Source organism: Gekko japonicus, unplaced genomic scaffold, assembly GCF_001447785.1.
Source record: "Gekko japonicus isolate JY-2015 unplaced genomic scaffold, Gekko_japonicus_V1.1 scaffold3759, whole genome shotgun sequence".
Classification (NCBI taxonomy): domain Eukaryota; kingdom Metazoa; phylum Chordata; class Lepidosauria; order Squamata; family Gekkonidae; genus Gekko; species Gekko japonicus.
The window spans coordinates 2,904-17,665 of NW_015168772.1; the positions used below are offsets into that span (position 1 = coordinate 2,904).

Consider the following 14,762-nt stretch of genomic DNA (forward strand, 5'->3'; position numbering starts at 1 on the left):
CCCATGGGACTCCAGGGGAGTAGACCTGGCCTCCCTCCCCCCATAGGGATCCATGGGAGTAGACCTGGACCCCCCCTTCCCCGTAGGGATCCATGGGAGTAGACCTGGACTCCCTCTCGAAAGTAAACAATAAGGGGACCAGCAATGCATACGACAAACATGGACAGATAAGAAATTGCCGCAAGGTTCACAAATTACAGTAAATAGACAATCATAAACTTGGTAACAGTGATGCTTCGTGACGTTTAATCCTTTTTTGTTGTTTCAAAACACAGGACGTCACCCACAGAAGATGACATCGACAAGAACAAGAGGTACGAACATCTCGAGGGTCGTTTGTTTCGATGGAACTCTTTATCAACCAAAATTCGAATCTCTGGTTGTCTTACTATATTCCATAATGACATCAATCTTATCCAAGCAGAAACCAAGGGGGAAGAAAAACTGAACCTAACAATAAACTCCAAAACCAAACAAAGGTTAGTGAAAAGGAGGGCCAATATTAAAACCTTTCCATAAAAAATAAAAAGAGGTGCATGCATTTATTAATAATAACACATTTCAAAACATATATAGAGGCCCATTTGCAACCAATGTACATAAAATATAATATATAACAATATCCAGGGCTTACAAAGTTGACTTTACGCGTTTCGGCCAAATAGGCCTTCTTCAGAGGTCATACATAAGTGGCGAGATAATTATATTTACATAAACACAATCGATAATATATACAGAGTATAAATTCAATGAGGACCATGAAGCAGATTGTTCAAAAGTAAAATCACCAGGCACAAGGTAAATATGCACATAAGGCCTTTAAAGTGCAATCACTAGCCCAGTGATTATAAATTTGTGGTCCAAAAATGTCCTTCTTTGATTGTGTTGTGTTGCCACAGCAATTTTTACCTTGTGCCTGGGTTTTGACAACAAACAAGGTAAACAAAATAAGAAGCAAACGGTGAGTGTGGCTGGATGACCATACTTCTGGGAACACGGGGCTGCGGCCTAATATGCTAATGCGCTGTGGTGTCAGGGTGTGGCCTAATATGCTAATGAGTTTTGGTTGTTGGGTGTGGCCTATTATGCTAATGAGTTCCTGCTGGGCTTTTTCTACAAAAAAAGCCCTGTTCTAGGGTATTCTTTCTCCCTCCTCTCATCATAGCATGTAGGTGAACACATTCTGTGATTTAAAAACAAAAGCCCTGCAATGCCTTCTATTAGGACTAACTGAAAAAAACAGCATGTAAGCTTTTGAGTTTTCCAGAACTCTTCGTCAGAATGTTGCAGGCTTGATATCAAGGCCTCATGTCTATACCCTCTATAGAATGCGGAACAGATTTGAATAGATACAGTGCTACTGGGTGGAGCTGGTATCATGCTATGCCTCTGGCATTCTGGAAAGCAGAAAAAAATGGCAGCCTCCAACGGAGAATACAAAAACCTGTCAGTGATCAAATGCCTCCAACACCAGTATTATTTTGTCGTGTGGCTCCTTGGAGCTGCGGTGGCTCAAGTGGTTAAGACGCTGAACTGCAGGCTGGAATGTCGGTAGTTCAGCAGTTCAAGACCCGAGTGTGCCGCATGACGGAGTGAGCTGCCGTCTCTGGTTCCAGCTCCTGCCAACCTAGCCGTTCGAAAGCAAGAAATTGCAAGTAGATACATAGTTACCGCTTTGGTGGGAAGGTAACAGTGTCCTGTGCGCCTCGGCATCTAGTCATGCCGGCCACATGACCACAGAAACGTCTTCGGACAGCGCTGGCTTTTCGGCTTGGAAACGGAGATAAGCACCGCAACCCTAGTCGGATTCGACTGGCTTTCGAGCAAGGGAACCTTTACCTTTACCATATTTTTCTTTGCGTTGGCTGGCGACCACAGTGTGGAACACTGAAGGCCATGATGACATGTACTTACTTAGATTTTTATGAGAAAGCAGGCAAATAGCTATGGAACTGTGGAGGAGCAGCAGCTCCATGTCTCCTGTAACATCTGCTTAAGCTCAAGCTGACCACTTTCCAGTTCTACCTTGTCCCATGCCTTTCTGCACATGGCCTGCAGGTGGCAGCAAACACACTTTAGAAATTAAGATCCGGGTGGTCAGCCGTCGGTCTGAAGCAGCAGAACCAATTTAGAGTCCAGTGGCACCTTTAAGACCAACAAAACACGAAAGTTCATGCTTTGAATGAAACTTTGTTGGTCTTAGAGGAACTAAAAAGGTAAAGGTAAAGGTTCCCTTGCTCGAAAGCCAGTCGAGTCCGACTCTAGGGTTGCGGTGCTCATCTCCGTTTCAAAGCCGAAGAGCCAGCTGTAGACATTTTTTCACTGCTCTTTTTCTTCTGCGGTCACAGGAACACATACAAGTAAATCATCATCATATTTTTTGTTTTTCACTCCCTGACCTTTGACCTCCTTGAGCCTGATACAGACACGCGTGAATGATGGATCCCGGTAGTCAGCCATGTTGGTCTGAAGCAGCAGAACCAATTTAGAGTCCAGTGTCACCTTTAAGACCAACAAAACACGAAAGCTCATGCTTTGAATGAAACTTTGTCGGTCTTAGAGGAACTACTGGACTCTAAATTTGTTTAGCTAACCAGTTTATCAGGATCTGTATTTAACAGGGTGCTGGAGTTGCCCTTAATCAAAACTGAAGGGCTCTTTTTGTAGCAGGAACTCCTTTGCATATTAAGCGACACACCTCTAATGTAGCCAATCCTCCAGGAGCTTATAGTAGCCCCTGTAAGAAGAGCTCTGTAAGCTCTTGGAGGATTGGCTACGTTAGGGGTGTGTGGCCTAATATGCAAAGGAGTTCCTGCTACAAAAGAGCCCTAGTTAGAATCATATGCCTTAGTACTGGATCGAAAGAATATGCAAAGGAGGTCCTGCTACAAAAAGAGCCCTAGTTAGAATCATATGCCTCAGTACTGGATCGACAGCAAGGAGAGCTTGATCAGTAAGTTTGGAAAGTTTCCTTGTCTTCATGCTCACAGCTAACCAGGTCAAATGGTCCTGAAGCAAGATTAACCTTGGTCCCGGTCACATGAGCGAGATAATCCGGGGGCGAAGCAAGGCTTTTTGCTCCGGAGCAAAATGAAGCATGGTATCGCGATCAGACGTTTTCCCCGAGGTGCCATGCTCAGGCCATCAGCCGCTGATCACACGGTGATGGTGAAGCATGGCAACAAAGCAGTACTGCGTTTGTGTGTGTGTGCGCATGCGCATGCACAGTTCCACGTTTGCACGCATACCACCGGATGCGACGGGATACCAGCACTTCCACGACTGGACGCCTGCCCGTGCCCCACGTTTTCCGGAAAATAATGCACTTTCCCCGGTATCTTTTAACTCCGCTTCTTCGGCCGGGTGATATGGGTTGCCGATGGGTGTGGGACACTTGCCAGATGTTTTCGTGTGATCACGCCTTTAAAATCCACCCGGAATTTGTCCCCGTCGCACGGCTAATTCTACGTAACAAACCCTTGTTTGTTAAATGTTCTGCAATCTTAAAATTCCAGTCAGGGAGCACTGAGACAGGCCTGAATCTCAGCAGAATTCCACCTTGCCACTCACTTGGTTTCAGATCTATGGATGTACCTGCACTTCGATACACTAGGCCAATGGCTGAGGACTTAACTAAACATGATGCAAGACAGCCATTACCAGACGTTTCTATGTTTTAAAGCTTAAAGCAGCCATGGGGGAGGAGAGCTGAATCACACTGAAAAAGCAGCTCTGGGGAGATGTTTAACTTTCCCCCATGCAATTTCCCCCATCTAAATCCCACCCATATAACCAATACTCCCACTAAGATGTGGAGTCTTGTGGGCAAAAATTCTGCTTTGTGAGCTACTGGCATCAAAGTTGTGAGCGAGCGATTTGGCTGCTGCATAAATTAGTTTGCTCTGGAGCCCTCCTTTCTGAGCTAAGGCAATAATCTGTGAGCCAGAGGCTAATTAGGGTTTCTTAAGCTATTCACAGTTACTTGACACCTTTATATTGAGAAGCTTTTGCTCCAGTGTTTCCCCCAAACACTCTAGCTACACTTTCTTTGAGCATTCTCTAACTCTTTCGGTTTCCAGAAGGCAGGTACACTTTCCAGTAGCCAAACCCCTTCTCTTGAAACACCAGTACTCGTCTTGAGTTTTTAACTTAAGGTTTCTGCAGGCAGTTTCTAACCACACCACACCAGGGCAGGGATCTCTGCCCTCTTCAGAGCTATCACCCTGTTTAGACTGAGTAGGGAAATTCCTTCTCTCTCTAGAAGATCTATCCCCTTTCTTTGGCCCGAATGGGAGTCTCCATCTAACAACCCACTCATCATTGCCAATTTTCCTCCAGTTCTCCTGTCAGTCAGGGCTGAATTCTGAAACTATTAGTATTCGATTCTCCTCAGCTAGGACTGAAATCGGACTGAATTCTCCTCACCATCCAGTTCAGAAGTCCCTCTCTGCTCAGCTGATGCTAACCAATCAGATTCCTCGGAGCAGTCTGTCATTCATATAGACACTGACATATCGAAATCATACAACCAGTCCATGAATTACCATGCAGATCTTTTTCTGGTATATGGTTTTCCTGAAATTACCTGTTTACATGGAATCCTTTCTCCGGTTAGCCTGAAATTTGTCAGGCAGGATCCCTTGAGCAAAAATTATAGTTCCTGGCATTTTAATTCAAACTGGATGGTAAATATTTCCTAACAAAGCAATGGAAAATGAAAATAAAAACAAATAATGAATGAAACACAAAGAAATGAAACTGTTGTACAAAGAACTCATTCAGCACTAATAAACTAATTTGGCTGTAGTGGTTTCCCCCTGTATGTGCCAATATTGGTGAAATGGCCTTTCAAATCAAGAATAAATGAAACATTTATCCCATTAAAATGAGCTTCTACTCTGATAGCAAGTCAGGTAATTGCTGAAGGGGATATGTAGTCAGGGTACAGCTGTATCTGTGGTGAGAATATTCCACAGTTTCTGGAGTAAATTCATAAATACAATTAGCAAGATTATTGAGTGCACATTGCCGCAAATAATTTTGAATTATGACAGTGATACCTTTGTTCTAGGGACCTCATATTTTCTCCTTCCTTTTAACAGTGGCTAAATTTGTTTTGGATAGAAAATGCAATTCCAAGCAGGATCGACGGTCACCTCCAGGTTGGAATATTGCAACTCGCTCTGTGCAGAGGTGCCCTTGAGGCTGCTTTGGAAACTTCAGGTTACACAGAAAGGAGCTGCTAAGTTCTTGACCAATACATCTTGGCAGGGGTCATTTCGTAGAAAAAGAGGTGCAGGAGCTCATTAGCATAACTTATTTGCATGTGTCACACCCCCTGACATCACCGGAAGTGTCAGTAGGCAACACCCTCCACTCAGGCTCCACTGGACTTTTTTTGATTGCTAGCTATTTTGGGGGGGGGGGACGTGCAGATCTGTCCTCGCAGAGGAGGGAGAACTTGTGTCTGAATAAAACTTGGTCTTAAAGGTGCCACTGGACTGTTTTGAACTGGGGGGGCTCTGCAGCTTACCTGGCTGCTTCTTGCTCTGACTGAGAGCAGGCTGGGAGCAGGGGGTGGGGCTTGTTGCATGTGCCCGCCCCCTGGGCTCTTTACTGCCGGAGCTCCGCTCCTGTGCACTCCTGCAGGAAATGACCCCTGCATCTTGGTCATCTCACATTCAGCCTGTACTTAAGCTGCTGCACTGGTTGCCTATTGGTTTCCAAACCAAGTCCAAGGTGCTGGTTCTCACCTTTAAAGCCCTAAGTGGTCTGAGATCTTCATACCGATGGGGCTGCCTATACGTCCTTCCAGGAATGCTTCATTCTTCCTCTCATGGTTTGCTGGTGGTGGCAGACCCACAGGTGCCTCAGCTGTCCTCCACGAGGGCAAGAGCTATTTCTATAGTGGCTCCTGCCTGGTGGAACTCTCTGCCAGATGACATCCAGGCCCTGTGAGATTTCTAGATTCTGTAGGGCCAGTAAGATGGAGTTGCTCCACCAGGCTTTCCTTTAAGGATGGTCGAGGCCAGTTTTCTGCTACCTATTAGTGGCCTCTATTTTTTGACAACAGTCTGGGATGCTGGTGTTGGGTGTCAAATGGTTATGTTTTGTTCTGATGCCTGAGCCGGGGTGCTATTTTATAGCTCAGTTACCGTGTATATGGGTCAATGACCCTTTCTTCTTCTATAATCTCACTTGATGATGTGTTTCAGAGATGAGGTGCAGAGACATGTGAATCCGGCAGACTAAGGGTTTCCAGCTGTTGTGGTGGGTCATAATTCAAACTAAGGCTCTAATACACTTATTCTGTGGTACTAGGAGATTGAGGGTTAAGACGCTGAACTGCAGGCTGGAAGGTCGGTAGTTCAGCAGTTCGAGACCCACGTGCCGCATGACGGAGTGAGTTCCCGTGTCTTGTTCCAGCTCCTGCCAACCTAGCAGTTCGAAGGCAAGAAATTGCAAGTAGGTAAATAGGTACCACTTCAGTGGGAAGGTAGCAGCATTTTGTGCACCTTGGCGTTTAGTCATGCCTGCCACATGACCACGGAAATGTCTTTGGACAGCGCTGGCTCTTTGGCTTGGAAACGGAGATGAGCACCGCAACCCCAGAGTCGGATTCGACTGGCTTTTGAGCAAGGGAAACCTTTACCTTGACCTAATTTGATTGTACATTTACTTGTAAATACATTTTTTATGGCCTTTCAAGACAGATCTCAGGGCAGGATCCACGGTTTTATATCTCATCTTTCATTTTATCCTCACCACTAGCCTGTGAGGTAAGTAAGGGCTGAGACAGCGACTGGCCCAGAGTCACGCAGAGAGATTTATGGATAAACTCTAACTACTATGGCACTGGCTTAAAGCTAATGCATACCCAGAGGTTTTATAATGTTTGTCGAAGAGTGGTGCTGAAATAGTGTAACCAGCCACGCATCACTCTCAGAAAGACCAGCCCTGGATATAAAGAAGGTTCTCTCTTAATTAAGCAGGGGGCTGTTTTCCATTCCATCAGCCATGTAGGTAAAAATGTGATTATGATCCAAAAGAGTACCCCTGACGTTACTGAAGCCCTTGGATTTAACCATTTGTGACTCACTTTGGTATCACTCAGCAGCAGGGGTCATTTCCTGCAGGAGTGTACAGGAGCGGAGCTCTGGCAGTAAAGAGCCCAGGGGGTGGGCACATGCAAGAAGCCCCACCCTCTGCTCCCAGCAGCCCTCAGTCACAGCAAGAAGCAGCCAGGTAAGTTGCAGAGCTCCCCCTGGCCACCCGGTCCAAAATGGTCCAGTGGCACCTTTAAGACCAAGTTTTATTTAGGTACAAGCTCTCCCTCCTCTGTGAGGGCAGATCTGCACACCCCCCCAATAGCTAGCAATCCAAAACAGTCCAGTGGCACCTTTAAGACCAAGTTTTATTCAGGTACAAGCTCTACCTCCTCTGCGAGGACAGATCTGCACGTTTCCCCCCTCCCAATTATTCCACTGGAGCCTGAGCAGTGGGTGTTGCCTTCTGACACACTTCCGGTGATGTCAGGGGCTGTGGCATATGCAAATAAGTTATGCTAATGAGTTATGCTAATGAGCTCCTGCACCTCTTTTTCTACGAAATGGCCCCTGCTCAGCAGCTTATAAACCAATCTCACATCTTCCACTTTCTCTCCCTGCTAAGCATTTCCTGTCCCTTGCTACCAAAAGTATAATGACTTATCATGGCCAGTGATTCATTATGTTACAAGGCTTGCTCCTTATTACAGATTAAAAATGCCCGGTAAACATTTTTTTCCCTGACACTGGAATGTTGGAAAGACTGTTGATCTTTTCGAAATTTAGTATGTCTTGCGAAACCACTACCTGGGAAGCTAGAAAGGACATGAATCTATTGGGCATTCTTTTGTGATTAAGTGGAAGCAAGGAGGAGAAAGAAAATAGTGTCATGGTCATTCAGACACCCATTGCGCACAGGATTGCAGGAGAGGAAGAAGAAGAAGAAGAAGAGGAGGAGGAGGAGGAGGAGGAGGAGGAGGAGGAGGAGAAGATTGGATTTATATCCCGCCCTTCACTACCCAAAAGAGTCTCAGAGCGTTTTACAAACTCCTTTCCCTTTCCCTCAGCACAACAGACACCCTGTGAGGTAAAAGAAGAAGAGTTTGGATTTATCCCCCGCCCTTCACTACCCAAAAGAGGCTCCAAGCAGTTTACAAACTCCTTCCCCTTCACCTCCCCACAACAGACACCCTGTGAGGTGGGTGGGGCTGAGAGAGCTCTGACACAAACTGCTCTTTTTCAAGGACAGCTCTTATCAGATCTACGGCATGCCCAAGGTCATCCAGCCAGGTGCAAGTGGAGGAGTGGGGAATCAAACCCGGTTCTCCCAGATTAGAGTCCACCACTACACCAAACTGGCTCTACACCAAACTTGTTATAGGCCGAATGCACACCCCTAACTCCTATGCAGAGCTGCATCAGTCTAAGCTCATTACCTAAGAAGCATGGCATTGATAATGATCTCCTCGTTCTGTAGAAACCAGCCTCAGAACAGGGCAGAAAAGGTGGTGCCGTCCCTGGCTCATGCATTCAGTCCTTCACCTACTGGCTAGAATACGGTGATATGCACTTCGGAGTTTGCTTGTTAAATAGAATAAAAGTGCTGCACTATAAACCGCCAACCCCCTCCCCTCCCTCACCAAAACATACACGAACGAAATTAATTCGAGCAAGCTCCCCTTCACCATCACAATTACCTGAGAACAAAAAGCCCCCCACAGCCCAAGTCTGCATTCTCTGGTGTCTCACAAGGACGCATTGTGAAAGCTAATTAACATGCATTAGCAGATACACATAATCAAAGCGAAAATAAACTTTTAAACCCAGGCCTGTCTCCTTTTCAAGCCGGGAAGAAGCGGAAGAGGTTGCAGAGGGAGGGGAGGGGAGCTGCCGGGTTTGCCGGGTTTAAAATTCATGATGCGACTTCCCAGTGAATGGAAACAAAGTTTGACTGTAGCGGGCTTAAAAGAAACAAAACGGGGGGGGGGGGAGCCTCCAATAAGGGGGTGTGTGTGTGTGTGGGGGGAGGTTGTAAAAAAAAATTTTCGAAATGTGCCTTAGAAACCCAAGCAGAGGCCCAGGCATTTTCCAATGAATTTAAAGCAAGTGAATGGGATGCTGAGGGAAATGGCTAGAAACGCACGCTCACCTTTAAAAAAAAAAATACGAAAAGGACACAAAGGGGAGTTTCTCTTCTTCTTGTTGTCTTTAACAATAAATAAGAGGATTTTCATGCAAACTCTACAGGCACATTTACCAAGAAACAAAAAAAATACAGTAAGTGAAGGAATATTAAGATCATTTCCAGTTAACAGATAATCGTGCACAACTCCCCAAATAATACCTTTTTAAAAATTTATAGTTTATCTTTCCCCCCAGTTGGAACCAAAATCAGCTTACATTTGTTTCCTCTCCTCCATTTTATCCTCACCCCCCCCCCCGTGAGGCAGGTTAGGCGGACGGCTTGTGACTGGCCCAAGGCCACCCAGCGAGCTTCCACAGCAGAGTGAGGAAGTGAACCTGGGCTCCACAGATCCCTAGTCCAATATGCTATCCACTACAGCACACCAGCAGTCTGTTAGCCTACGTTATTATATATGTGAGTTTGATGTGTTTCCCAGACACACTCAGAAGTACGAAACAGCATTTTAAAAGCCTGAAAATAATTCATTTTTGCATCTAACAAGCAAAACTTCTATAGTACAAGTATCATATACATACGACACTTGAAATTCACTGACTGGCTGACTGGGTTATCAGCACTGTGGAAAGCAAGAAATTGCAAGTAGATAAATAGGTACCACATCGGTGGGAAGGTAACAGTGTTCCGTGCGCCTTGGTGTTTAGTCATGTCGGCCACATGACCACGGAAACCTCTTCGGACAGCGCTAGCTCTTCGGCTTGGAAACGGAGATGAGCACCGCAACCCTAGAGTCGGATTCGACTGGCTTTCGAGCAAGGGGAACCTTTGACCCCTTACCTTCCTATGTTACCTAGACTTCTTTTTACTACTATGGTAGATTATGCTTTCCCCACTAGGATTTTTTCCCCCATCAAGTCACAGCCGACTTATGGTGACCCCGTAGGGTTTTCAAGGCAAGCAATGTTCAGAGGTGGTTTGCCATTGCCTGCCTCTGCAGAACAACCCTGGTATTCCTTGGAAGTCCCCCATCCAAATACTAACCAGGGCCAGCCCTGCTTAACTTCCAAGATCTGATGAGGTCAGACTAACTTGGGCTATCCGGGCCAGGGTATTCCCACTAGTAGCCACAGTGAAATTTATCTTAGCCACTGGTGATCTGGTTAACATACCAGTCTTTCGTAGAAGACAAGGACCTAAAATTTGGAAGATGCATATGTCTGGTAAGGTAAAGGTAAAGGTTCCTGTGCAGGGCGAGGAGGGGACGAGGTTGGCCAGAATGGCGCCCTCGTCGAGCCGTCGCCCTAGGCGACAGTCTACAATTTAACAATAATGGACCAGCCCTGCTCATCTGGCCTCACCAACTGAAAGTTAGCTATACAGCTCAGACCAGACTGCACTCCAATAGCATTCTGAGACTGAACCAGTCCAAATGTCCAACTGTATAAATCATGGCCAATGCAAGCAATGCAATTTCAGCTGCAAAATGCCTTTGCAAAGGAATCACAGTGTATATGTGTACTGGGTCAGCGTCCTCTGGGGCTTGAAATAAAAGGCCCTTCACAACCCAGAAACACTCTGCCGGACAGCTTCATGCAGATGCAATGGTGGCAGACAAGTGAGCTCAATTTGCTGTCAACACTGCCACAGAGTAGGTACGATAATGTGGTCTCACCTGTGTTCAGTTGCATTCACTTTTGAGATTTTCTCCACTTGCGATCCAACAATCTGCCCAAATATTTACTGCCCAAAGCTCCTCAGGAAACCAAGTGGAAGGAGAGAGGGTGCACAGTGCAACCATGCCCACAGCCTAGCTTATCTCCATATTCCATAGGTCATCCAGGAGTTTAACGTGTGCCAATCTTGCTGACCAGAAAAACCCCAAGAAACATCAGGAACAGCTCTGGATTGATCCGCCTCCTGGGGAGGACCATCATAACTGTATCAGTAACCTTGCAGAGGTTCCAAGTGTCTGTGAATCCAACCTCTCCGGGTAACGGTCGGTCCATGAGAAGGGCAAAGAGAAATATTTCCCCATTACGGGCCAGATAACGCGGCCGGGGGTGGGGTGGGGGGAGGCATAGCTGTTCACCCTGGGACAAAATAAAGCGCGGTAGCCCAATCAGACGGTCTCCCGAATCTCCGTGCTTCGGCTGTTAGCTGACGATCACGCGGCGATGCTGCAGCGTGGCAAAGAAGCAGCGCGGCATGATCACACAAGTGTTTCGCATTTGTGCGCATGCGCAGTTCCATGGAGCAGCACTGCCTTCAGTTTCGTGGTTGTGGTGTGATCGCGCCCTGAAAATCCGCATGGTATTCGTGCCTTTCGCGCGGCAAATTTTTCCGTGTGACCGGGGCCCATACACCTTATCCCCAGAGAAAATCAAATCAAGTGTACAACCTGCTAATTGCTTAGGTACCAAATTTTCTGAGACAGTCCCATAGTTGTCATGGGACTGACGTGTCAAGGATATTTTTCTTTTCTTCCTCCCTCTCAGCATGGTAAAGCATGGTACATCAGAAATGTAAAATTTGGCACATAAAGAGCCTAAGACACCCTGATTACTAGGGTTCCTCCAGATTTAACCTCAAATCTGACAGTCAAATTTACCATGGCTGAAGGTGTTGATCAGACGCAAGTTGATCACCTGATAGGCTTGGTTCATGCTGAACGACCACTAATGCCTGCCAAACTGGTTTGTAACAGTTTTTCACAAAACTGCATGTGCAAAGATGCTGTTGAATCAAATGGGTTGGCAGCCATCAGTGTCACTAGGGACTACTTAGATAAACATTGGCTGCGGTCACACGGAGCATTAGCCACGCTACAGAAATGGAAGATAGGCGGATTTTCCAGGCACGGTCAAACCGCAACATCTGGGAAGTGCAGAGCTCCCGTGGCTAACCAGAGGCTTCCCGCCGAAGATGCGCCATAAAATACTAGTACCTCTGAGGTACTAGTTTCCGGAAACCGTGGGGCAAGGGCAGGCATCTGATCACGTTTCCGGTGGTAGCTCGTGGCATCTGGCACCCGCCCATATCCCGTCGCGAAAAGGGTTTTTTTTCCAAGTCTCCATGGGATGTGCACAAGCACCCAATGGCGCATGCGCACACTTTGGTTAAAAAAACACACAACCCCCGCTGTGCCGCTTCTTTACCGTGCCGCAGGATTGACGTATGATCGGCACCTCCCCTCGAACCACGAGACGTCGGTGGGACGTTTGATCCGGCGGCCGCGCGGTAGTTCGCTCCGGGGCAAACAGTTACGCCTCCCCCTCGCGATATCTGGCCCGTGTGACTGGGGCCATTGAAGAGTAGGGTTTTATTAGAACACAGCATTGTACTACCATAGCACTGTGCTGCATAATTAGGAAGGAATATGGTGAAGGAAAACAGTGAGGCAAGCTGTCAAACACCAATAAATAGGTCAACAAACTATCAAACCAGTCTTCAATATATCAGCTCCCTGTTCATGACTGGTGAAACCCCCCCCCCCCACCGCCAAATATACCTGGAAATGATGAAGGTACTCACAATACTAGTTAAGAAGTCGACATTTTCAAAACACGTAGCCTAATATACCTTGATTATGGGGAAAGTATGAAGGGATACATACCTCAAAATGACTTTAAAAGTGAGCATCTTTTAAATGAACCAGTCATGTGAGTGGGGGATAAGAGAGGGGTCTTCCATGGTCCTGGATCTTCTGATTTATGCAGAACTGTGAACCTGGGATGTATGAAATGTACTCCGTACAAAATAGTAGCTATGCTCCTCTCTTTAAAAATTGCTTTGGAATAACATGTTTACTTTATTTATTTAAATTTCTACCCCGCCTTCCCCACGAATGGGCTCAGGGCGGCTAACAAACAAGGGCACCATGTGCCAATACATAAAACCAAGTAAAGCAAGATAAAATTGAATAAGTATCAAAATTACATAAAGTGCTCAGTACCATTGCTCTTAAATTAAGACAAGATGGCATCCAGTAGATGTTGCCTCCATCCCCGTACAACGGTACCGATCTACCGCGCCACTGAGATGCAATCGTCCTTGGGCCACTCCATTCCCAGTTATCAACCGGGTTCGTTGGTGATGGTGGCAGTGGCGGCTCCTAATTGGAAGAGCTCCATCTTGCATGCCCTGTGTGACTGTACAAGGTCCCGCAGGGCCCTGATCTCCTCCGGGAGCTCATTCCACCAGGTAGGAGCCACCACTGAGTAGGCCCCGGCCTTGGTTGCAGCAAGCCGGGCCTCCTTGGGGCCTGGAATCACTAGGCGATGTTGTGTCCCAGACCGTAGTGCTCTTTTGGGGTATTTACGGGGAAAGGCGGTCCCTCATGTACTTTGTTTCTAGGATATAGGATCCTAGTGTCTAAATTCTGATCGACTTCTGCCTCTCCCTAATCTCTTAAGGACATACCAATGACTGCATAGCTTGCAGAAGAGCAATAGGTGCAGCTCTTCCCAGCATGGACATACAATGGCAATCCAATCTGCATCTATTGAGATTTTCTTTGTTGTGTACCTGTAAGGCGCAGAGCCTCTGCCAAGGAAAAAGGAGCAACACTGCTCCCAAAGCAGAAGAAACAACCATTATTTCATTTTGATGTCACCTGTTTTATTTTATTTTGCTAATATCACCCATTTCCTAGCACTCAGGCAACATTAAAAACCTGTTGGGTATTTAATATTGCAAAGTAAAAGACATGCAGCACACACGTGTGTGTTAGCTTTAAAAAATGAAGTTTACTAATTACTTCGGGGAAAAGGGAACTGGGAGTTCAGAACAAGAGACATCCTGTCTAGCCCCAGGCAAGAGTTAGAACAAAGGCAGTAAAAGTTACCTAACCTCCACCACGGGGACATCCTCAAATCTACTGATTAGCCAATAGACAATTCCAATACCAACTTACTTTGAATACTGTCACCTACACGTTGGCGGGAGAGACGTGCAGACTACTCTATTGGCCCTAAGCAAACTAACTAGGAAATTAGCCTGCACAAACAAACATTTTTTTTATTATTTAAATTTTTTTTGCTTCTTCCCTGGATCCACTCTGCGAGTTCTGCCTCTTCTTCTGTATTGGCATGCTTTCTCAAAAATTCTTGTGCCTTCAAGATAGAATCAATCCTTTCTCTTTTATCTTTAAATTTACAGACCAGTCCTTCTGGCGTTAACCACCTGTAACTAATTTGGCGTTTTTGTAAGAACAAAGTCAATCCTTTATATTCTTTTCTTTTCATTCTAATTTCAAATGGAATGTCTTTCAAGACTCGAATTGGTTGTTCTGCAATTTTCAAGGGTGTTGCTGAAATTGATTTTAAGATTTGATCCCGGAGATTTTGCTTGGTAAATTTCACTACCACTTCTGCCGGCAGCTTATTCTTCTTTGTATAGTTGGAATAGGCTCTATAAGCCAGATCCATCTCTTCTTTTATTTTTCCCGCTTCGCTGCCGATCCGTGGTGCCAATGCTGTTGCCAAAATATCTCTGAGGTCCTCCTGTTCCTCTTCTTTCAATCCTTGAAATCGTAGAATCAAGATTGATTTTTCCATTTGAAGCATTAATAATTT

At 46.0% G+C, this 14,762-nt stretch overlaps 1 protein-coding gene across 1 annotated transcript in view; it reads left to right on the top strand.

The window, feature by feature from the left end:
• ASCL2 (achaete-scute family bHLH transcription factor 2) overlaps window positions 1-14,762 on the top strand; it is a gene marked incomplete at its 5' end in the record, with an annotated part of 35,234 nt that overhangs the window by 2,393 nt on the left and 18,079 nt on the right. The window contains one exon of the mRNA XM_015415673.1: window positions 276-314. Within this exon, the coding sequence (XP_015271159.1) occupies window positions 276-314 (39 nt within the window). The remainder of the gene's footprint in view (window positions 1-275; window positions 315-14,762) is intronic.